The sequence below is a fragment of the Pygoscelis adeliae genome, unplaced genomic scaffold (genome assembly GCF_000699105.1).
Source record: "Pygoscelis adeliae isolate BGI_AS28 unplaced genomic scaffold, ASM69910v1 Scaffold19, whole genome shotgun sequence".
Lineage (NCBI taxonomy): Eukaryota > Metazoa > Chordata > Aves > Sphenisciformes > Spheniscidae > Pygoscelis > Pygoscelis adeliae.
In genome coordinates, this window is record NW_008825533.1 from 179568 (window position 1) to 203240 (window position 23673).

At 38.9% G+C, this 23673-nt stretch overlaps 1 protein-coding gene across 1 annotated transcript in view; it reads left to right on the forward strand.

Moving 5' to 3' along the window:
* Positions 1 to 23673, forward strand: part of MSH3 (mutS homolog 3) — a 123298-nt gene that overhangs the window by 8743 nt on the left and 90882 nt on the right. Inside the window, exons 6-8 of the mRNA XM_009331783.1 lie at positions 542 to 659; positions 1990 to 2135; positions 3142 to 3308. Coding sequence (XP_009330058.1) covers positions 542 to 659; positions 1990 to 2135; positions 3142 to 3308 — 431 coding nt within the window. The remainder of the gene's footprint in view (positions 1 to 541; positions 660 to 1989; positions 2136 to 3141; positions 3309 to 23673) is intronic.

The following is a 23673-nucleotide window of genomic DNA, read 5'->3' on the forward strand; positions in this document are numbered from 1 at the left end:
GCAGTGCCCCCCCCCCAGCCAGCTTCCCCAGTTGATGTACTGAGCATGACGGCACATGGTATGGAATGTCCCTCTGGCCAGTTGGGGTCAGCTGTCCTGGCTGTGCCCCCTCCCAGCTTCTTGTGCCCCTCCAGCCTTCTCAGTTGGTAGAGCATGGGAAGCTGAAAAGTCCTTGACTAGCGTAAGCACTACTTAGCAACAAGTAAAACATCAGTGTGTTATCAACATTGTTCTCACCCTAAATCCAAACCACAGCACTGTACCAGCTACTAGGAAGAAAATTAACTCTATCCCAGCTGAAACCAGGACAAGAAGAAGCACAGGGGGAGAAGTTGAGAGGGCAGTTAGAAGTGGATAGAGCGTAAGGAAAAGGAGTGCTTTATAGTCTCATTAGTAAGATTGATGCTAGCCTCTACCCTTCCTGCTCAGCTTTAATGATGGACTTGCTGTTTGCACATCTTCAAAGATAACCAAATTTATAAAATGATTAAAAAAATCATTATCAAAGAGGTAACTTTCCTTCTTGTCTGTGTGTCTGTAGGTTGGAGTAATAAAGCAAATGGAAACTGCAGCACTGAAGGCTGCGGGAGAAAATAAAAGCTCTGTCTTCAGCCGGAAACTGACTGCTCTCTACACAAAGTCTACGCTTATTGGAGAAGATATCCTTTTCAAATAAATTTGGTTTCAGACTCTAATCTATGGTGTATGAGAGGCCATAATTCTAGTATTATCACCTAGATGGAACATGAGTAGCCAGTGGCCGACATAAGAGTGGCAGCAGGAAATAAAGTTCCTTTAATTTTATGTTGTGGTAAAACATCGTGCTGGCTTTATAAAGAATTTAATCTCGTCAGGGCTTTAGGTTTGTTGTGAAACAGCAGAGCTTGTGTTTACTGTAGTTGCTTTCTGAAGTCAGGGAGTGGACTTCCCAAGTCTACAGTGTTCTGTAGGTCTTGTCTTCAACTAGGTGTTTCACCAGATTAAGAATACATAGCATTAGTGATTCAGGAGGGTGTGAAGGAAGAAGAATTGACTGTTTGGTGTCAACAGTTTGCTTTAAGTGAAAAGAAGGTGATAAAATCAATGGACTGTTAAAAATCTGGCCAGGTAATTAACTCCTGACTGTTGTAACAAAGAAAATGCAAAAATGAGATAGAAACAGCTTTTAACCAGTGAAGTTATTTTCTTAATTTCTTTCCTTCCAGTTTTTGTTTTCCTATCTCCTGCCTTATCTACCTCATGTTTTTTTTATTTAATTTCTCAAACTCGTACTTACTAGATACCAAGAGCTAAAAAGATTGTTAGGCTAATGCCTGTGAGGTTGCGCTTAAGGAGTAGATCAGAGAAGCAGATAATGCAGTCCTGAGGTTTTGTCAGAAAACTTCTGGTGTACTCACAGACTCTGTTATAATGGTTGGCAAACTCGGTGAAAGCAGGCTTAGCAGTATGACCCAGCCTGGTGGATAGATATGTGGAAAGTTTTCAATGCAGCTAACCGAATGCTCCTGCTAAGATGTAGACTTCTGTTTAACTCAGGGTATTGCCTGCTTTTCAGTTGCTGCATACCTAGGGCATTTATTTTGTTCTGTTAGGTGCATGTGGTTTGTGGATATGAAGTCAAAATGACAAGGTGGAGCAGCCCATGTGCAGAATCAGCTGCTGGTTTAACTTTTGACATAGCTGCTCTTGCTTGAATGGGGAGACCCACAAACATAGTCGAAGATGGCCTTTGCATGAGCTGATGAAATCTGTGCATCATGTAACTGCCTGTCCTGTGAAGACAACCACTTGACTTCAGTCCTCACGCTGACAGTCATCTGAAGTTCACTAAAATCTTAATAGGAGTCAAACTAATGAAAGTCAAGCAGAGCTTTAGTCTAGAAGGCCCAACACAAAATCCAGTTCAGAAGGACTTAGATCTGGAAGGACCTATGAATAATCCACCAAAACCTGTGTATTATGGGTTGTTTTTTTTTTAACATTTGTTACATGTGAACCCTTTGCTGAAGCTAGATGATTCTGTAGATGTTGAAGAGGTAACAACAGATGTCCCTGATAACTACCTCCTCTGTATCTGTGAAAATGGAGAAAACTTAAAAGACAGGAAGAAAGGTGACATTGTTATAGGCATTATGGTAAGTTAGTTTCACAGGGGAATCAGTGTTTTAGGGTTTGTGTGTGGGTTTTTTCGGGTTGTTTTATTGGTGGTTTTTTTTTTTTTTTAGAGGTGGGTGGTTATCTTCTTAAATTCATGATTGTTCTGTTGTTTAGATTTTTTTGGGGTGTGGGTTTTTTTTTCTTTTGGTAGCAAGGTGCAGTTTAGGTAAGATATGATCTGTGTGTGAATGTGATGGCTGAAAACCTCAGAAAAGGTTTGGAGCTGGTAGTTCAATATTCCTGATACTGTTTTTGCTGCCATATCACTTGAAAACATAGCTGTGTTTTAACCAAATACAGGGAAATTGTTAGTTCAGATGCTTTACTAAGTTTAAAGTTTAAATATTTTCAGGGTCAATATTTTAAAGCTTGTGAGCACTTTTTTCCTCTACAAAATACTGTTCTTTAGGGGAAGAGACTTATGCTTTTTTACAGTTTACACTTGATATTTGTATTCTTTTTTTATGGTGAAGATTAAAACCAGGATTGTTTAACTGGCAAAACACAGTGATAACTGAAGCCCAGCTTGCTGATAATTCATTTAAAAGCATCTTGATTGTGCTTGTATTTGAATGCCACACTGCAGCTGGGAGAGAACAACAAAGGCGTGTGCTAGAATGACAGTTTCCAGGCTGAATTGCATCTACCTTCCATAGACTTCCAATTATATAGATTTGCCTATTAATAAAAGTTGAGCAATGATGGACTAATGATAACAAGAGCACATTTACAATTTTAAGGTATTGTTATCATTTACCAAGACAAAATTGTGATAGTCTTTTGAAGTTATTACCATATTATAGATTTGAAAAACACCATTATATTTTTTGATCTGCCACTTTCACTAAGCATGTGGGTGCTATATAATTTTGTGCTATAAACCATAAATTTTCTTTTCTGGCTTAACAATTTGAGTCATTGGAACACTCCCTGAAAATTTAAATATTCAGTTCTTTTTTTTTTTTTTTTTTTTTTATTTGACAGGCAATCCAACCAACTACCGGAGAAGTAATTTTTGACAGTTTTCGGGACTGTGCATCTCGCTTGGAATTAGAGAGTCGGGTTTTGCGCCTGCAGCCAGTTGAAATAATACTTCCATCTAGCTTGTCAGATCAGTCAGAAAAGCTCATCAGCAGTATAACCTCTATGAGGTATGTTCTATGGGGATTTTGTTGTTTGGGTTTTTTGCCTTTTTTTTTTTAATTACAACATAGCTATTGATGGAGTTTAGATCCAGAAGCAAGCATGGATGTGTAGTTCTGTAAAGGCCCATTTCAGAATGGCTGTAGTTTGCTGCTGGGTTGAAAACTCGCCAAATCCCACTGAGTTCTGGGCACTCATGTTGTATTTAGACTGAAATTCATGGCTTCTGTCTCAGGCCTATGAAAGATTTATGCACCTAAACATTTGGTGTTTTCATTTAGATTGTCTTGCTCCCACCTCCCGATCATGTGATCTGTTGGATTTATTTCAGAGCTCATGTACTTATCTTTGGGATCTGAAAGTGGTGTTATGTGGCCGTTTTCCTTGTTTGTTGTAGTCTTAAGATCTCTAAAAGGCATGAAACTTTATTAATGTAGGTAGGCGTAGAAAACCTTTGCAACTGGTATTTCATTCTGTTTGTCCCATTACGCTATCTTGAACTTGGATACAGACTTGGAAGCATTATGACTAATCATCTGTTTATATTTTGAGTTCTCTTTGTGTATTTCAAGAGTAAATTTGTTACATGTTTTCTATATCAGTTTTACTATGGAATAAAGCCAGAATAAGATGTAATTTGTAGGATGATAAATGAAGGATAAAGCAATCCTCTGAACATATGTGGTGAACTTGCCAAATCTTGCAGATGCAATTTGTGTGAGAAAATACCAGTTTTTCACTTTTTTTTTTTTTAAACCATGCAGCTCTGGGCTGTAGGGAACTAGCTTAGAGCTTGGCATGTCCATTTTGAATGAACTAGTCAGAAAGGATAATATTTTTCTTTCATGTGTTAACAAAACTGGAGCTAAAGAAAGCCAAAGAAAAATGAATGTATTATATAGGCAAAGTTTTGTATTTGGGGGGGGATGATACAAATATCATCACCTCCCATATTGTAAAGATAGGCAAATGCATCACAGTCACATGGGTGGTTGCCACCTGACAGACAGTCAACTCTGTACCTTGACTACCTCACTTAAACTCTGTCCAAGCCGTCATCTTGTAGCTTCCTCTAATGCTCCAGACGGCTGAGCTGCTTAGTCAGTCTGCTCCACAGGCATTTGTTTCCCCGCCTGCCGGTGTAATCCTTCTTCATCCCCTTTTATTAAAAGGGAATTTTTATTTAAAAAAAAAAAAAATGACATGAAGTGGTGGGTAGGCAGTCATCAGAAAAAGCTGATTTTGTGGCACATTATAGGAACTTGCACAAATGTTGCTGTACTCAGCTATCAAGATTTCAAGGGCACATGTATAGAGAGGCAAGACTGAGAGGAGGGACTGAAAACATCTGATTTGGTGTTAGGGATCTTAAGAAAATGTGGCTTGTGAAAGTGCTGTATTCATCATCATTCAGTGGTGTTGTGATCCTAGGCTTGTAGTGAAGTGTGCTCTTGTCATACTGGGGTCTTCTCTTCCCTCAGCTCATGTATGAACTGCAAAGCCGTAAGGAGCTGAAAAGGTCAACTCTAATTAGATGTACTAAGCAAGCAGTAGCAATGTATTTCCTTGCAGTAAAATAGTTTGTTAAGACTTGGGCAGGTAAAATACCAGATCAGGAATTAACAAACCTTTTCCAGTTGCCAACAGATGCACATTTTTGCCTTGCTAATCCTTTTACTTTGCTAACTTTCTCTTTTGCATATCAATTCCATAGGAGTATGTCAAAAATATTTCTTAAATATACCATGATGAAAATTAACAGTTCTTATTTTTGTTTGTTTGGTTTGTTTTTTTTGTTGCTGATGTTGTGCACTGACAGTTTTGTGGAATCCAGAGGAAGGTAAAATGATGTAATAAACGGACAAAGCAAGTGCATTTTTCAGAACCAAGTATTTTAGTTGTGCATTAAGGTAATTCTGATGCAGGCTTGAGAGAGTGATTGTATTTTTTCTTTTTTTTTTTTTGTGCACAGCTGAGAACGTTAGTAAGTAACTTCTCATTTCTATTAAGAACAAAAAATACCAGCCATTAGCTGATTCTGTGAACAGATATTAGTTTGTAGGTTTTTTCCCCTTTCTGGTAATTTACTAGGCAGCTCTCCAGCCTAAATGTCCTTAATTACATGGGAGTGGTAAAAATAAAACACATTACTTCAGTACACTTCAGCAGCCTTATTTCAAAACCAATTCTTCACGGATTTTTTCATATCAAAGATTTAACCACTAGAGGGCTCTGAAGTATTTAATATTAATTTGAGTGGTTCCAATATGCTGCTCTTGTGCTTTTAACTAGGCTGCAGTTTTTATATAATTGCTTTTATACAGGCAGTAGCTTTATGTTAACGAATATTGGGTGGTCTAAAGTATTCATTTTTGGTTATTGTGCATTACCTGGTAACTTAATTCTTTGTCTGCTCTTTTCTAGTAACTCCTGATGAGAATCATCCATTAGCTGGGAAAGGTTTCATTGTTCTAACTTTTTGAAGACCTTTCTGACTAAAACCATGGGAACTAGGATCTTGTGTTTTAAGAAAGTTCCTCATCTTTTTGTGTATTTGTAATGCAGTGGAAAACCACTGAATTTATAAAAACAGGGTACAGATGGGAGAGAAAGATAGTCCCAGGAGGTGTACAGTTTGGAGTGGTAAGGAGCAGAGAAGAGAAGGGTCCTTCTGCTCACTGCGTGCCCATGTCATGTAAGAATTGCATGGGGTTGTCTGACTAACTCGGGGGATGATTTGGTTTTGGATGTTATATATTAGAACTTCGCACTAAGCCACCAAGGTGATGTGGCCTAGGTCTCCTCCAGCACAAAGAGGGTGCTGATGGTTATTAAAAAAAAAGAAAATATTTAGTCCAGATAGATCACTGCAGCTTTATGAGAGCAGTCATAATCTGCTTCAATGCCTGGTTACATTGACAGAGTTGAAAGTATCTGTGTGCTTTCCTTCAATTTCTATCTCTTTTTTTTTTAAATATACAAAGACCAAATGTGAATATTATATACTGGTGTACATGTCTGTCTGCCTTTAATCTACAAAAATAAAACATACATTATGTATGTATTTCCTCCTTATGGAATGCTGTGCTTCCCTCTTCCTGTTCTCTTCTTGTTGCCATCACAGCTATGTCCAGGCTCAGCTATGCCATTCACAGTGGTGCTTCTATTTTGTGCACGTTTTCACAGCTGAATTTACATCAAGGGAACACCGGTCACAGAAGGAAAAAACAGTTGAGTGGCAGGGTGCTGCTATTCTAAAATTGTTTTTATCAGAAACAAGAGCCAAATAAGTCACCAGAAAGGTTTTAGTGTTTTAATCTGGTTGACAGTCACGAAGATCTACTACTTAAGCCTAAGGAGTACTTCATTACGGTAGAAATTATCTCTGTGGATGAATGTAAAATAGTTGTAAAGAGTTTTGAGTCAGAAATGAAAGTGCAAATAAAATACACAATGGAAAGTGGCCTCTTCACCTTTCAAGCTTTATGCAGTACAGTGTTAGTGAAAAGTTTGCTTATCCTGCCCATCAGTGGAGAAAATGGTTTCACGCGTTTATACGTGGCTGTAAACAGGGTCTCGTGATAGGAAGATTGAAGCAAATTTTACAGTAAGTTAATAAATGACTGAAGCAGCAGCAGAGCTGTTTTAAGAACTGTCTAAAAGCAGCAGTTTGAGCTGTGCCCAAGAAAGCAGTTGGCAGTGTAAGTAGAAGATTTGGTCCTGGTTTTGAAATTCTCCATGTCTAAGTTAGGCATGGACATTAATGTAATGAGCAGTGAGCAAAGCTGAATGCTACTGTAGTAAGATTACTTAGCTGTATTATTTGTTCATACAATGGAGTTTTAATTCAGTTAATACAAAGCCAGTTTAGTTAAATTGCATACTGGGGGGGCGGGAGGCGAATCTGAGCCTTAATCAATAGGTATTTTACCACTGATTTAAGTGAAGTTACTCATCCATCTTTTTATAAAGATTTTGCTTAACCATTTGGATTACAATCTGGTGTTTACCAACTTGACTAAGCTTTAAAAAATAGTTTAACTTGTGGTGTAGATTTGTGTTACAAGTTACAAACTTTCCCCTTTGGTAATTTAAAACTCATGGAAGCAAATGTGTTGAAATGTGTGGCATGGTTTCATGTTTGTTTGCTTCTAGCATGTTGCTGTTTCAGGTGGTAAATGAAATGCTCCTATTGCCAATGTTATGATAGACATTGTCCATAAAATTAATAACTAGAAAGTACTATTCAAGGACACATTTAATGACTAGAAAGTACTATTCAAGGACACTGAACTGGAGGTCAGTTTTGGTGGAGAGCCTTCCTTCAAAAGCAAAGCGTAAGTTAAAAGTAGTTTATGGAAACTGGTTCAGAACAAACTGTTCTGGTGGGTAGTGTTCTGCTCCCGAACAGTTAGTAACATCTGTTTGCAAATGCTGGCCTGGCTGGAGGAAAATCTTTTAACACTTTTAGTTTCATTCTTTCTAGAAAACCAGGAAAACATTCTTGCCTTCAAAAATATATATGTTTTTACAGGAGAACACTGTGTTTTGTACTGCAAGCTCTTCCTAGTCAAGGGTCAATACCCATCCTCCTTGATGTATTGGCTGCTTTAAAAGTTGGCCTGTAGTGGTCCTCCTGAAATCGTTTTTGAGGCTTCTATCCATTTTGGTTGTTCTTGCTCTTCTCACGTGGCCCTTTTTTGTTTCATTGAAAAATGTGGTACTTCTATCCAGCGCATCTTAAGAGTGCCCCAGTGCTCCTCTTTATATTTTTTCCATTTGCCCTTTTTTATGTGAACACTGGTAATGTTTTATTTTGTAGCATTCTTTGACACTGTGTAAAAACACACTGATCACAAGTACTTCACTTTCAACTCCAAAGCATCATTTCACCCAAGTCTGCACTGTTTTGGTTTTTTACACATCTTGTTTGATGTCTGGCCAACAATCTAAAATCAGGATGGTATGATAACTAACCTCGTGTCTATGCCCACAGATTTTTCACTTTGCTCTGTTTGCAGAGCATAATGTCTTCCTCCTATTAGCTTTGGCCTGTAATCTGGGAGGCAGTTTTGACACAACCTCCATCATGCGCTGCTTTGTTTAGGCTGTAGCTAGGTCTGCTACTTGTTCCCTGTAATATGTCTAAGATTTTTTTCCTTCTGATTATGGCATTCAGGTTTCTGTTTTCGCTTGAGTACTGCAATATTGCCTTTGGCTTGGAGTTTGCTCCCTGGAATTCCCTTCTCTCTCAAATCCATTGAGAACTAAAATCATCCTACCTGCTCACTGGTATGATCAAATTATTCCTGGGCTGAATCCCTTAAGCAGCTCATCCTCCATCATTACATGCAATGCAGGCTTTCTTCCTTGTGTTTAAGGACCTCTATAACGTTTCAAGCTCTTTCTGCTTACATTAAGTCAGTGCAGTGCTGATACCCCTCTGTTTTGGCAGTGACTTCTTCCTTTAACGTCATATCAGTTGTGGTCTCTTGGGCACCTGTATTGCTCCACAGGTGTGTTACTCAAGTTTCAGCCCTGTCATGATCTCTTACCAGCCCAGAGCATTAGCTGTGGCATAGCCGGTGGTGATATTTGACTGCTGGTTGGTTGCTTCTTGTCATCCTGCCCCCTGATTGCAGTTTATCAGAAATCAAGAATAAGAGATGCCTTTTGGCTTTTTTTGTTTCAGTATGTGTGGTGCTGTAGTAGAATACAGCAGTGCTTTGGATTACTTGAAATGGGAAGTACAACTGTCTTTATAAGTTAACTTGTAAAGGGTATAGGAGTGAGCTATAGCTGATTTATTGCATGCATTGGTCAATAGTGCTATTCATTGCTAATTGCTCTCATGGATAGAGTTGTGGATTTCTGTCATCGGTCAAGGAGTAGAAACTCAGCTGGAATGAACTCAGTGAAGTCTTGTAAATGAATATAAAATGCTTTTAATTTTGTGGATCTTTATATGTGGCTGATGGTTGCTCTGATCAGAGGATGCGTTCATATACTTAATGCTGAGTTTTTAAAAGGGGGAGCAGTTACGTGCATATATTTATGTAGCTCAGCTCATAAGGTTTGTAGGTGAGCAAGGACGAGAAGCTTGTAGTGGCAAAAACAAGACACCAAATGGTTACAGCGAGAGTAAACTGTATTGCAAATGAAATTGCTGAACAGAGGAGTGAAAAGTATCTAAAGGGTTGGTAATCCTAAAAACTAGTGGTTTCATGGTTTGTATAGCTTTTAATATTCCCAGGATTTTTAAGTGAAAGGCAAGCTGTGACAAGCATCTTGAGAATGTTTTGTATAAATGGAAGCTACAAGCAGTTGAATTTGCAGCAGAAAAAAAGCAAGTAAAGTACAAAAACAGCATGTGAGCTATTTTCTGTAAATACAAAAACCAAATGCATCAACTGAACAGATGTTTACTGACTAAAGAGGCTTTTTGCACTGCTAATAATCCAATTCATGGCCTGGGCAACTCAGCTGTATGGGGAGCTGCTTGAAGAATGTTGGTCATGTAGCTCACTTGTTTTGAATAGACGGGGGAAAAAAAAAATCACAACAGTATTACCAAATCATGTAATGACCTGAAACAATTGTTGGACAGTTGTTTTTTTTTTTTATTTTATTTAATCTTGCTGCAGTCATGAAACATGCTGTTCTCAATATTGTAGTTTGTTATTGTCTTCTGTGGCATTGCAGGTGAGGGAAGTGTCGGGCTTAAATCTCTTTTGACGAATTGCTTATGTGTGAAGTCTACTTCTTTATCTTACTGCCCTTCACGGTTTGGGACACAACACAGGCATATGGCATCCTTTAGATGAAATTACTGTGCCGTTATGCATGTGGAATTGTCACTAGAAAAACGTGGGAAGGCAGTTGCAAAGTACTGTGTCTAAATGCACTGCAGAGCACTTTTCTTAACCTGGGTGATATCTTGGATAAAAAATGTTAATGTTGCTTGTTACAGTAACAGCTGGCCTGTGGAGGCCTTGACCAGCCCATGTGTTTTTTGTAAATTCCTCCAGGCAAAAGCAAAGATATGTGCCTTGATAAGCTTCCCCAGCAGTTCGTACCTAGTTCAAAGGTACATTGTTCTTCATGTGATTGCAAGCAGCATGGAAAACATGCTGTGTTCAGGGTCTGTATTTGCGGCATTTTTGCACTGATTAGTGATAGTCATGGTTTTGGCTTTTTTTTTCCTCTACTATTTGAGCCAGAAATTATTAAATGAAGAATGATTAAATTGATCTTGATGCTTGTGCAATTTCTTAATGTCAAAAAATTAACTTTTTAATTAGGGAAAAAACTGCCTTATTGAAAGAAGCAGGAAAATGAAAACTTTAAAGCATTTGTTTTGGCACCTATTTGATTTATTATTTATAGGATAGATCAGAAACAGCAGGAGGTGACATGTAAGTAATTCTACTTTTTGTTATCCTCTCTGGTCGTTATGATGTTACTTGCTTATTTCTCTCAGTATATATTTATATACTGTTGACTTTTCACAGCAACTGTCGAAGTTTCTCAGGCAGGGAAGGGTGCTGAAGCTCACAGTTACAAACCCAGATGGGAGCCTGGAGCTCTACACCTCTGTCCTCCAGGAGGTGGCACTACCATGCTGGAGCACTGCTGGTCCTGGTCCTAGGGAGGGAGGGGATGAAAGCAAGCCATTAGTAATAACTAATTTTCCCTAGATATCTGTGAGGAAAATAATTGTGGTGCATTAGGTGACGTGGTAGAGAATGGCAATAAATTCCCAAGTTCCATAATCCTAATTTGAAGTAACAATTCACATTTACATTTGAAATTTTTTCTACTTGAGATAGAGAACATTGCTTTGATAAAAAAAATCCGGATAACCCAAAGGGCATTGTTATTCTGATGTGATTCATATTAGTAATTTAATTTCCAGTTTTCAGATAATGCAATTGTCATTCAAAGAAGTGAACATTTACTAATGGACGTTTGCTCTGCTGATAAGCTAGTATAGATGATAAATGTATTGGAGGTTTTCATGATAGAGCAGGTGATTATATCTGACAGGCCTGTGTAAATTGGAGGGTTGTACAATTGTTGTACAATTGTTGTCAGTAGAGCAACTGCATACTGTAGTGAGGTGAGAAGAGGGAAGGGATGCACACATGCACACACTTAAAACTGGAAGTTGTCTCACCTATATTAAAGTAAAGATATAAATGACTTGCAAAAGTGTTGAATGTCCCAGTAACTAACTGTACAGATCCTAGGGAGTGCTCGGGTCTTTACAGTAAACTAGCCACTTCTTTGTGTGCTTTGAGGTGACCAGAACAAAAGGTAAGTGGCTTTTCTTCTTAAAAATAGCCAAACCCCAAACACAACTGGCAACTCTGTTTGGACTGAAGGTGAGTTTTGAATGAAAGTAAAGTCCTTTTTGAAGGATCCAGTTACATCAGTACTTCGCTGTTGTAACTCCAATACTCTAGGCTGTCCTGCATGTTGGCTGGTCCATGGTAACTTCCAGTGTACATGTTCAGTGTTTTAAATGCAGAGGTAACTTGTCTGTTTTCATTCAGAGGTAATCTAAATGGGCTTTTGTAAGGGTAAATGCATGTGTACAGTTTGATCTATTGTGGTGGGGCTAACATACTATGAAACAGCATATGTATGTCTGATACCAACTTGCTCTTACAACCGGCACATCAGTTGCGTGTTTTCCTTTGTTCCAGATATCATTGAAAGTGTTGCAGTAACCTGCAGCTAGAGTGCACGTATTCAAATGGAGAAGGACTCTTAAGCTCTTAGAGCTGGCATGCAAATTTTAAATTTTTTTTAATAGCCTATGAATGTTTGGTGGTATATTTGTTAAAGTCCTAGCATTTTTTTTAATAATGACTTCTTTTCTGTAATTTATTCTTCTTTGAAGTTGACTTGGGACATAAACCTTTCCCTGTGAAACAGTGGCATCATGGATACCTTGGACATGTTAATTTCTCAGACGTTACTTCTTCCCACATTTCCTTCCCTCATTGTTAGTGCTAGGAGTTAGAAACTCAGCAATTTTGATCAAAACAATATAGTGATGTAAGTGAGACAAGTATGGGAGGGAGAAAGACTGAAACTGTCTGCATGTTTGACATGCAGGTAGCAGTGATACTAGAGTGAGGAGAGTAATTCTCTTGTAACGGTGGTTCCCAACCCCTCCTTAGTTAGGGAAGAGAGAAGGGCCATGAATATATTTATTTTTCATAAAAACAGTATGTATTCATTTTCTTAATTTTGAAGAAAATGAAACTGAAATGGGTTTTTATGTCCCATCAATCTACCAAACTGAAAAATGGAACAAGCTTTATCTTTCAGGCTATCTTTAACAGTTTAATTTTGTGCTTGACTGGCTTACAACATTTGTCTCTCTTTTAACAGATGTTCTTTTTGATGTATGGTATAGGTAAGATGCTTTCAGTAAATTAGAGCTGTGAAGAGTGTACTTTAAGCATGGACTCTTCCTCTGGGAATTTGGAATAGTAAAAATGGTTGTTAGAAATTCGTACTTAAGTTTGCTTCTAAATTTACATGGATATTTTCTGAGTTCTTAATGAAGAATTTGAAATCATTGCTATAGTAATTAACTCTTCCAGTACAAAGCTTAGTAATACAGTATTTTTTAATGTAAAAAGGTTTCATGTATGTATATTTGCTTTCCATTTACGTGAAAAAATCATTCTGCAGAGGCAGATGGATGTACTTAAAAACAATTTCTAGCAAATATGCTTTAATCTATTCCTATTTTATGTTGTGCCTGTCTCTCTTGCTTCTTGTCAGGTGGAAGATAACTGTCTGCCCCTCCATCCCTTCTGCCTATTCTTTTACAGCTATGCTACCTGCTTTCTTGAGTCTTTGCCACATCCTCATATCTCTGCCCTTTTGTTTCCTGTATCAAGGGTGCCCTTGTCCCCATCTCCAGCAAGATTTCAGGCACTCCTCGCAACAGCCTGCTTGGCACTGTTCTTTTCCTCTACATATCCCTATACAAAGTAATGGCTGACAGGGACCTTAAGAAGGAGAGAGAAGCAGCAGGTCCTCAGATAGCATCCTAGGGAGGACACAGGTCAGACCCTTCTACCTTTCTTCATCTTTCACGTATACTGGTGAAGTGCAGGGTTCTGAAAAGGAAGGAGAACTTTCCTGGACAGCTTCACTGGGTTTTTTGTACTTCACACCATCTCACTGCATGTCTTACACTGCTTTTGGGCTATGCATTTCCCTTTTTACTAAACACGTCTTGTTAGGGCTTGAAGAAGAACCAAGAGAACACTGTGAAGAGCAAGGTGGTATTCATAGAATCATAGAATTTTTTGGTTTGGAAGGGACCTCTAAAGGTCATCCAGTCCAACCCCCCTGCCGTGGGCAGGGACATCTTCAACTAGATCAGGTTGCTCAGAGCCCCGTCCAACCTGACCTGGAATGTTTCCAGGGAGGGGGCATCCACCACCTCTCTGGGCAACCTGGGCCAGTGCTTCACCACCCTCAGCATAAAAAATTTCTTCCTTATATCTAGTCTATATCTACACCCCTTTAGTTTAAAGCCATTCCAACAGGCCCTGCTAAAAAGTTTGTCCCCATCTTTCTTATAAGCCCTCTTTAAGTATTGAAAGGCTGCAGTAAGGTCTCCCCGGGAGCCTTCTCTTCTCCAGGCTGAACAACCCCAACTCTCTCAGCCTTTCTTCATAGGAGAGGTGTTCCATCCCTCTCATCATTTTTGTGACCCTCCTCTGGACCTGCTCCAACAGGTCCGTGTCTTTCTTATGCTGAGGACTCCAGAGCTGGACACAGTACTCCAGGTGGGGCCTCACCAGAGCAGAGTAGAGGGGCAGAATCCCCTCCCTCGACCTGCTCGACACGCTGCTTCTGATGCAGCCCAGGATACGATTGGCCTTCTGGGCTGGGAGCACACATTGCTGGCTCATGTCCAGCTTTTCATCCCCCAGTACCCCCAAGTCCTTCTTGGTAGGGCTGCTCTCAATCCCTTCATCCCCCAGCCTGTATTGATATGGGGGGTTGCCCCAACCCAGGTGGAGGACCTTGCACTTGGCCTTGTTGAACTTCATGAGGTTCACATGGGCCCACTTCTCAAGCTTGTCCAGGTCCTTCTGGATGACATCCTGTCCCTCAGGTGTGCCAACCACACCACTCAGCTTGGTGTCATCTGCAAACTTGCTGAGGGTGCACTCGATCCCACTGTCTATGTCATTGATGAAGATATTGAACAGTACCGGACCCAATACAGACCCTTGAGGGACTCCACTCATCACTGATCTCCATCTGGACATTGAGCCATTGACCACTACTCTTTGGATGCCAACATCCAATCAATTCCTTATCCACCAAACAGTCCACCCGTCAAATCCATTCACAGGGCAGTGTTGCATTTGCTATACAAAAAAAATAAATTCCTGATGCATCTGAGAGAAAAGGAAGTAGGAAGAGGGAAAGGTTGAAGTATAAAGCCTTTAATTTATGGGGAACAGTTATGTAGCTGTCAAAAATGCTTACTTACAGTATTAATTGGTGTGTTAAACTGTTTTAATTATCTGAAAAGGTGACAGATGGATTTGCATCTCAAAGGGAGAAGTTAAGCCTTGCCATAAAGCGTTCTGTATATATTGCAAATACAGTATATTTGTTATTCCTTATGGCCTTGACAAAAAAAAACTTGTCGTCTCTGAAATTTAACTAAAGGATTTGTGCTTTGACTTAATCTAGGTGAAAGTAGACACGTGTAATATAGCAGTTACCTACATATAGATGAGCTGTACAGGGTTTTGTAAACTCCTTGCCCATAAAAAAAGTCTTTGTTTCATGAAGGATTCTTAGCTATAAAAAGGAAAATAGCCCAGCCAATGTTCTTCGGCTTACAGACAACTTAAAAAAAAATAATTTATAACTAAGGAAGACTGTAGACTGATGTCTGGACTCCAGTTTTTTTTAACTGAATTTGAAGGAACATCTGTTCTCCTAGACAAGCTTTTTAATGCACTTTTTGATAAAGTTTAATGTCTCCATGAAAGCTCATACAGGGTTTAGTTTTGTGTGCAAGCAACAGCATTATCAGGACAGGGGACAAAACTTGCATTTAAACTGGGCCGAAGAAAATCATCAGTCAACCTAGAAGATACTGTAGACCACTTATTCCTCTTCCAAGTGAGTATTTTACAACCAGGTTCGCCTAATGACTGTCTGTTTAGGCCAGCCTTGGAGTTTGAAGAGCAGGAATTGAATGTAGCATAGGGAGCTGTGTAGCCGAAACAAGCCAAGGATGCTGCTCCTTTCTGCTAGATTTCTCACATAGGTTTGCAGAGTGAAGGCTGCGAGAAGGAGTCCTTCTCAGCTGCTAGGGAATGTATAATGCTCACTGACTTAAAGTGTACAGAGGCATCAAGATGTAGAAAACATTTTTGAAGCTAAGCTGAAAAGGACTGCAGTAGTAAACATTTAGTTGATCTAAACTGGATGTGAGAAATCAAGTGTGGCCCAGGTTTCAGACACAGCCAGATTGAGACCACAGACTCGATCTGGCATAAGAGTTTGAATGCTAATGCCTTTGGATTGCCTAAGTAAAGAAATACTTTCCTAACTATCATGATCAAATGCAGTTATGATCAACTTGCATTAAATTATTTTTTGGAATGCATATTTTGGAATCTGTTTGCTGTTTATTACTCAAAATCATAATGTAATCTTGTGAGCCCTGGCAGAGTGGAAATTACCAACTCTATCAAATGAAAAAAAAATTGTAATCCTGAGGAGTGGAGACAGCTGTTGGTTAAGATCCCTGGTTTTATGCTGTCTTGTATAGCGCAGGTTTCTTGATTAGATAGAATAAATACATCTCTCTTACTTGGTCCAGGCATGCTGTGCCTGAATATGCAAGAGCGTAGGGATCTAGATCTACACTCTGAGCCCTGCATTTCATACAGTCCATTAGACAGGTACTGGGTTTGAAGTGACTTTGGTGGTAATGTGGAAACGGGCAGAAAAGAGCTCTGTAACTTAGTGTGAGTATAGGACCTTTGAAATATGGTGGGTCATCTTGAACACAAAAGTGCTATAAAAAGCATAGGTAAGGACTGCGATGAGACAAACCACCTCAGCTCTGACGTGAAAGGACTAATCATTATGTTTCTAATATCACTGCATATTATACTTACAGAATTGTTCTAGCCTGCTCATACTGTAGATTCAAAGATAATGTGTGTGTGTCAGAGTTATTTCCAGTGGTGTCATGCCTCAAAATGAAGGGGAAGGACTGAGGGGAAAGCAAGAATTGTAAGAGAAGGATCCCATGGCTACCCAGTCAAGGTGTGTACCTGCGTTTTAGGAGCCTACTAGGCAAATAAAAGTGGTACTGATCACAGAGGAGTTGTATTTGACTCTTGGTATTATGTTAGCTGTCTCTGAAAGTGTTTAAAGGAAAAGCTGGGGCTTCAGTCAAACTAACAAATAGTTGTTGTGTAGCTTTTTGATGTTAGAAAAGTGAATTGAAATTTGCATGGCAGTTTAATCAGCCTGTGATATATAATAAGCATATTATCAGATGTTATTAATTAACAAGTAATATGTTTGATTTTTTTACATACTGTGGAAAGGAACCTCAGAATGGAGTTTCATCAATAACTTTTCAGTGGTATTGGTGGGTTAAGCAATTGTTTCTGCTATCCCACAGCTCCTTTCATATGTTCAGTACAAAAGTTTTCGTGGCTTTATGGTGAACTGCAACAGGTATCTGGGACAGGTGAAGAACTGCTATGGTCATCCGTTCTTTCTGGGTAAATTTTTGACTGGTTAGGATTCCTATCTCAGTTCACTATATGGTTGTCCAATCTTTTATGCCAGTGCAAAAGGGAAGAGGTAAGAATGAAGATGTTGGGAATGGCAAGACTGTTGTGTTTGGTGGCTGTGTTAATCTATGTCAGTTTTAATTGATTCTCAGGCTGTACTCTTGGTTATGTGAGTGCTGTGCTCTAAACAGGATCTGTGATGTGATAAATTAAAAAAGAAAAAAACCCCTTTCTTTTAACATAACTCCTTCTTTAAAAATAGAAAATTTGTCTTAAAGCATGGTCATGTTGACAGTTGTACAGTTTCAGGTTGGCTGTTGAGAGAGAACTTAGCATGGAACTGAAGTCCCTTTATTGCAGTCCATACACATGTAGTATTTCAGATGAAAATCATATTAAGAAATGGATGTGTATTAATAGGGATGTCTTTTCAGATGCTTGTGTCTCATCATTTACTATGAGTAGAATGTAGACTGGTACCTTTTATATTGAGCTGGGTGAAGGGAATTCTTGTGGTTTTGTTAGGAACATTCTTTATTTTCAATTTCAATCAATAGATTTCAATATGTTATGCCAGCAACTTTGCCTTCTTTTTGCTCAGTTCCTGTATTTTAAAATAGACAATGTGTCTTGTGTGCGAAAATCCTTTATCTGACAAAAATAAACAGTTTCACTTAGTAGCTTTATCCCTCTATTCCCTCTGACATTGTAAGCATTTCATTTGTTGGCAATAATAGAAGTTTTATTCTTCGGCTTCCCTAAGTCTTGACTTACAAAAACCTAATGAGTAAATGTCAGTTGCCAGTAGAATTAAGATACAATTTTTTTTTCTTCAATTTTGTCTTATTTAAAAAAAACAAAACAAAGCAAAACTCTGCCACTTCTGTTTTCAGTTCAGTTCTACAGAGATGGTATGCAGTCTTGTGGTATTGAAAATTATATTTTGGGCTGATCCCTTGCCAAAGAGAGCATTCACTCAAATCAAGGCCTCCAAAGTGTAAACATGAGATAAATTGAGTTTCAATTTTGAATCCTGGTCTGCTTTTTCATTTTTTTCTTAAAAAGCATACCATTAAGCCTACACTGCCTTCATCTGTTTCCTTTAAATGTATTTTCCATTTGTAAAGCAATTTAACTAGCTTTTTGCTGTTGACTCATTGATCATAAATCCTAGCAAAGCAATAGTATGAAAAATACATAGGGTACAGCATCTGTATGTTACATAGAAAATTAAGATATGGGAAAGATAACTTCCCTGCTTTTTCACTTGTATTAACTTTTCACAGAATGTGAAATCGAGGTAAGTAGCCATTTGTGGTTAAAATGTGCCACTCTTAATTACAGAAATATGGCAGTGAAAAGAAAATTCATATATGAGGGCATAATTATTGACGCATATTTATTATGTTAGAAATGTCATTGTGTTTAAGAATCTTCGTACCTCTCGCAGGAAAGCCTGAAATAATTTGTTGAAACATTAACAAGTTTATTTCATCACATTTAATGGATTCTTAAATCTGTATCAGCTTATCAAAGGAAACATTAATTAAAAGTGTAATTGACTAGCCAGCTGTTTCCTGTTTTCTGTCCAGCAGCCTCTATTAAAAACATTACAAAACACATAAAGCTCTTTATCTGAGGCAGATGAGAAGTTCCCCATGCCAAATTCTGCTCAAGCAGTGAGATTTAAATGGTAGTTTCTTAGTTCAATACATGTTGGGTGACCAGTATCTGCAGGCACATACTACTTCGTATGGAGGCGGCCTATGTTACCAATTGGCAGAGAAACCCCTTTTAAAACGTGACATGGTTAGCATGCCAGAATGCTTTGTTCCCAGAGGGGAGCACTGCATGACTAAAGCTGAATGTGTGGTTGCATTTTCCTCACTACACACAAGAAATCCTCTGATAGCAGTGCAGTTCTCAGGCTAGGCTTATATATTGAGAACAGTAAATAGGCACGTGCTGAAGACAAGCTCTACCTTGCTGAATTGGCATACTTTAACAACGTAAAATGTACAAGTCTTTTCTGCACGGGTAGAATATGTTTTGTCCATTAGGTTTACAGTGTTCATTCCCAAGCTTGGAAGTTATTCTCCCCAGGTACAAGAAGGGCCTCGTGGAACCATTCCATATTTCAGTTTTCCTTTTGTGAGATGGTTGGGAACTGCAAAGGTCCCCTTGATCATGGAGGACCTCCGTTGCTCTTTTGGATGTGCCCTGTTAACAGTGGGGCTGTAACTAGCCTCCTTCTATGTTGATACTACACTTCCCATTGGGCCAGTACAAGACAAATCGTGACCAAACTCAGCAGCTCTCTTTCTCTTTCCAGAAACCAGAGTTTGGCCTTCCTGGGGATTAACACAGAACTCTCAGGGTCTGAAGACTTCTCTGAACATTCGTCTACCATTTGCAGGGCTTTTTTAATGTACAAGAGCCAAATTTCTGTTTGAGTTAGAATTATTAACAATAAAAATCCCATTTGCCATTAGCGCACATGACTAAAACCCCGAAGACTCTTTTGTTTTTGGTGTGGAGAATGAATGCGATACTCATTCTCAAATTAAGACCTGTAACAGTAAAGGTTCCCGCTCCTTTTTTTGCTTTCATTCAGGTTACTTCCTCGGGGACTTCTTGCTCACTCTACACTTGGATTTGTTGTTATATTCACCTCCCTCCCCCCCATCTTAAATGTCATCCTGTTTTCACTGTGTGATTGAAAGATCAAGTTATAAAGTTTTGTTATGGAGTGCAGGACAAGCGTCGGTTGTACTGGGGAGTGGCAGAATGCAGCAGAAACCAGGGTGCTGTCATGGCTTGACAGCAATGAAGGAGAATAACTCCAGTAACAGCAAAGAAAAAAGGAGTGGGGAATAGAGCAGAACTGTGCCTATTGTGTTTAGATTTGAAGGTAGTGGTCTCACTGGATATCTTTGTGAGTTTGGAATTGGAGTCTCTTCATTTTAGTCAGCTGGAGAGCTCAGATGGAGTAATTTTTGGAAGAAAATCAGGGACAATACAGTTTTCCAGCCATACATTACGAAAAATGCACTATAGCAACACACAGCTGGATCTTCCTTGAAAAATGATAAAAAAAGCTTGCAAGGTATAGGCCATGTGCAAAGGCAAACAGTTTGATTACTGAAGTATCTTCAAAACAGAGTAGGTTTGATTTTTGGGATGGAGATGCTTAATAGTTTCTTTTATGGTCTCTAATTACATCTGTGGTTACAAATGCTGACAGCTGCAAGACCTTCTTGTGGCTTAATATTTTTTTTTTCTGTGGTGTAGAGGGAACTTGAATGTGTTAGTTGTCCCAAACATTGATCCTCCAAATGGAGGGAAAAAAGGGAAAAATGTAGTAGACTGAGTAGTTACATAATCTATCATATCGTTTCAGTTGGAGTTGGTTCAAGTGATGCTGTCAGTGGTGTGAGAGGAAAGTGAAATGTGAACAGCAAGTTATGCATGCCAGAAATAAAAAAAATAAGATAAGGGACTTTGTGCCACAGTCTCAGCTGAAAAATATGGTTAGATAATCAGCTTAAATAATACGTTCTGTCCTTGCTGTTGCATATGAAGTTTGCCCGTGGAAAAGGGAAGAGCATATCTCTTCATCTCCTTGCTACTGGATGGTTGAAGTCCTCTACGTGAAGACATATTAAGAGAATTCCTGCATGGAAGATTCCTTAGTTTTCCAAAGAGCATCCACGGCTCAGAGCACAGATCTTGAGTTTCTGAGATGTGTGAGAAAGACTTTGTGGAAGCAGATCACCTGAGACCATGATGTGGTCACAAACAACTCTGGAACCATAATTATTCCAGTGTCAGATCCATTTCTGATCTCATTAGTAGATTGTTGTAAGCAGTAAATTAAATGTTCTATGCTCATCTCTTTTCTACAGCACAGAATAAACTGCTTGGTAGAACAGTGCTGTAAAGCAAGAAAGGCTGTGCAGCCAGTCTTTATGTTCTTGTTCTTATTGGTGCAACTAAGCTACAGCTGGTTTATATCGTATTTAATAACTTTCACAGTTTCTTAGAATCATTTGTTTCTCAGAATCTTGGAAAAATTTGGCTTGGGTGGTATTTCTGGAGATTCATTTGTTCAACCTCTTGCTCAAAGCAGGGGGCTGTCTTCAATGTTAGATCAGGTTTCATGCAGTTTTGCCCAGTTTGGAAAATCCTCAAGGAAGGGAAGTCCCCAGCCTCTCTATACCACCTGCTTATGTGCTTAATTGGTCTTGTGGGGAAGAATTTTTTTTGCTAAAGTCTGAATTTTGTACAAGTTGCAACTTGCGACTGCTTGGTTTTGTCCTTTCATTGTGCACCTCTGACGAGAATCTGCTCCAGGCTTTTCTAAATGCCCTTTAGATAGCAGAAGATGCCCCCTTAGCTTTCTCCATACCAAGTAAGTTCAGTTTCCATAGTCTTTCCTCATTTGCCGTATGTTTTAGCCCCCTAATTCTTAGAGGCCCTCTGGATTTCCTCTAGTTTGTTGACAGGTGTCTTGTACTGGAGGCCCAAACCGAAGTCAGTACTCCAGATAGGGTCTTATGAATACCAAGTAGAGTGGAATAATCACTTCTCTTGGTCTCACCTTGTGCTACTGCGGCCCAGTATGGGTTAGCCTTCACTGCCACAAGAATGATTTGCCTTCATGATACTCAAATTACTTTATCCTGGTATGTTTCCCTGCTTTTTCTTTGTACAGAATTCATACCAATGTCCCTTAGTGTCCTACCTGCATGGAAAAATCAAGTCTAAGTGACAAGAATAGTTGAGGTGTGATTATAAAGGAAATAGGCAAACGAACACCAATTTGTTAGCACAGATACCAGTAGCTGTGAAGCTTTGTGCTTCATGTTATTCTTTTACCTCTACTAGCTGAATTACAATTAGTACAGCATAGCTTAGATGTATTGTTCCTCCAGATGAGTCCTGTAGACCTGTTTAATGTGATTCTGAGTATGGAGCCTTGTGCAGGATATAAACACCATGCTGTTGGTTTTCTTTTCCTCTGCAGCTTGGATGAATGTATTTCCCACCTTTTTTTAAATGACAGGTAATACCCAGAGGAATAGCTACTCAAAAGTTTCAGGTCTGGATATACATCAGATACTTATTTTGCAGATTCTTAATTAATATTTTTATTATTAACTATATCAAGTCTTGTGCAAAAATATCTGGATAAAATTATCCAAATCCTGAAGACGTATTTTGGAATTTTTCCCCTTCTTTTTGTTATAACTTGTTAGAATAATGTGTTTTTTTAAGCAAAGAATTCAAGAACAATTGCAGGTTTTCTGCCTGAGTGCCAGGTGTAATGACCTGTCAGCATAGTTTGAAAACACAGTAATATGTATACTTTCCTTTCAAATTTAAATTGAAGTGAAATGTTATGGGCTGAATTTTTATTTTCTTTTTTTTTTTTCCTGCTTAATTTTTTTCAGTTGGTCTGTAATCTTACAGGGTCGTGCAAAGTATTTATCAAGAGGATTCAGCATTTCTATTTTTTTATGGGAGATTTTTTTCGGATATGTGTTGCTAGTTGACATCTGCCACCTTGAGAAGCGGTGAGTTTCTTCTGACAGGACTTGGATGAAGAACGTATGGGAGAAATGTTAGGCCATTGTCTCTGCTCTGAACTATGATCTGCCCTTCTAGTAAACTGAAAGAAGAAAATTTCCAGTTTCCACTAGTTTATTTGGAGTATCAGGCATTCTCCAGCTGTGAACACAAATCTGTGGATCAGAGGGCAGAATTAGTTACGTGTAGCTAATTTTGACTGCTGATCAGTTTCCAAACGGGCCAGAATATTACTTTCTCTAATGTAGACAAGGCATAGATAGATTCTTCCTGGAGGCCTTTCAGCTCTTCCATTCCCACATGACGTCTGTGTGGAAAGTACAACCATCTGCTCCCTGGCCTTCTCCCTCCTTCAGGCTGTCCCTGGGGGACCTCCGCATTTTCTCTCTTCCTTTACTACAGCAGTCCAGCCCAACAAAACAGCTAGACTGTCTTCTCATACGAGTTCTATTGTTAGTGTATATGTAAGTGTTTGTTTATTATAAAAGTTTCTGAGCTTCCCTTACACAAAGTTGAAAACCAAGCAGTGGGCATACCGTGTCTTTACAGGCACAGGAAGGTGTGTAAGAGCCTGAACAGGAGCTAGATCCCTTCTTCAGAGCCCTTAACTTAAATGGTTTCAATGCAGTGATGGGTAGACAATGGCCATCCTGCTCACAGAAGCAATATACTTTCTTAGCATGGTCTGTATTGGATGTTCAGCGCAATTCTCATGCTAATTAAAGAACAGGATTTATGTTTTTGACAGTTCTTGGCAGGTAGAGTTGTGGCAGTAGTGTGGGAGGCTGGTTCAAATTGATTTATAACAGATACATGGATGGACTCACTCTGTCACCATCTCCATTATTTCTTATATAATCATCGGAAAAATGTTTCATGAGCAGATGATGACTTCCATTCAACTTCCTATTTATGCTATCTATCTGTGCTAGTAGAATATCCTTTTATCTGTCACCTGGGCATATGC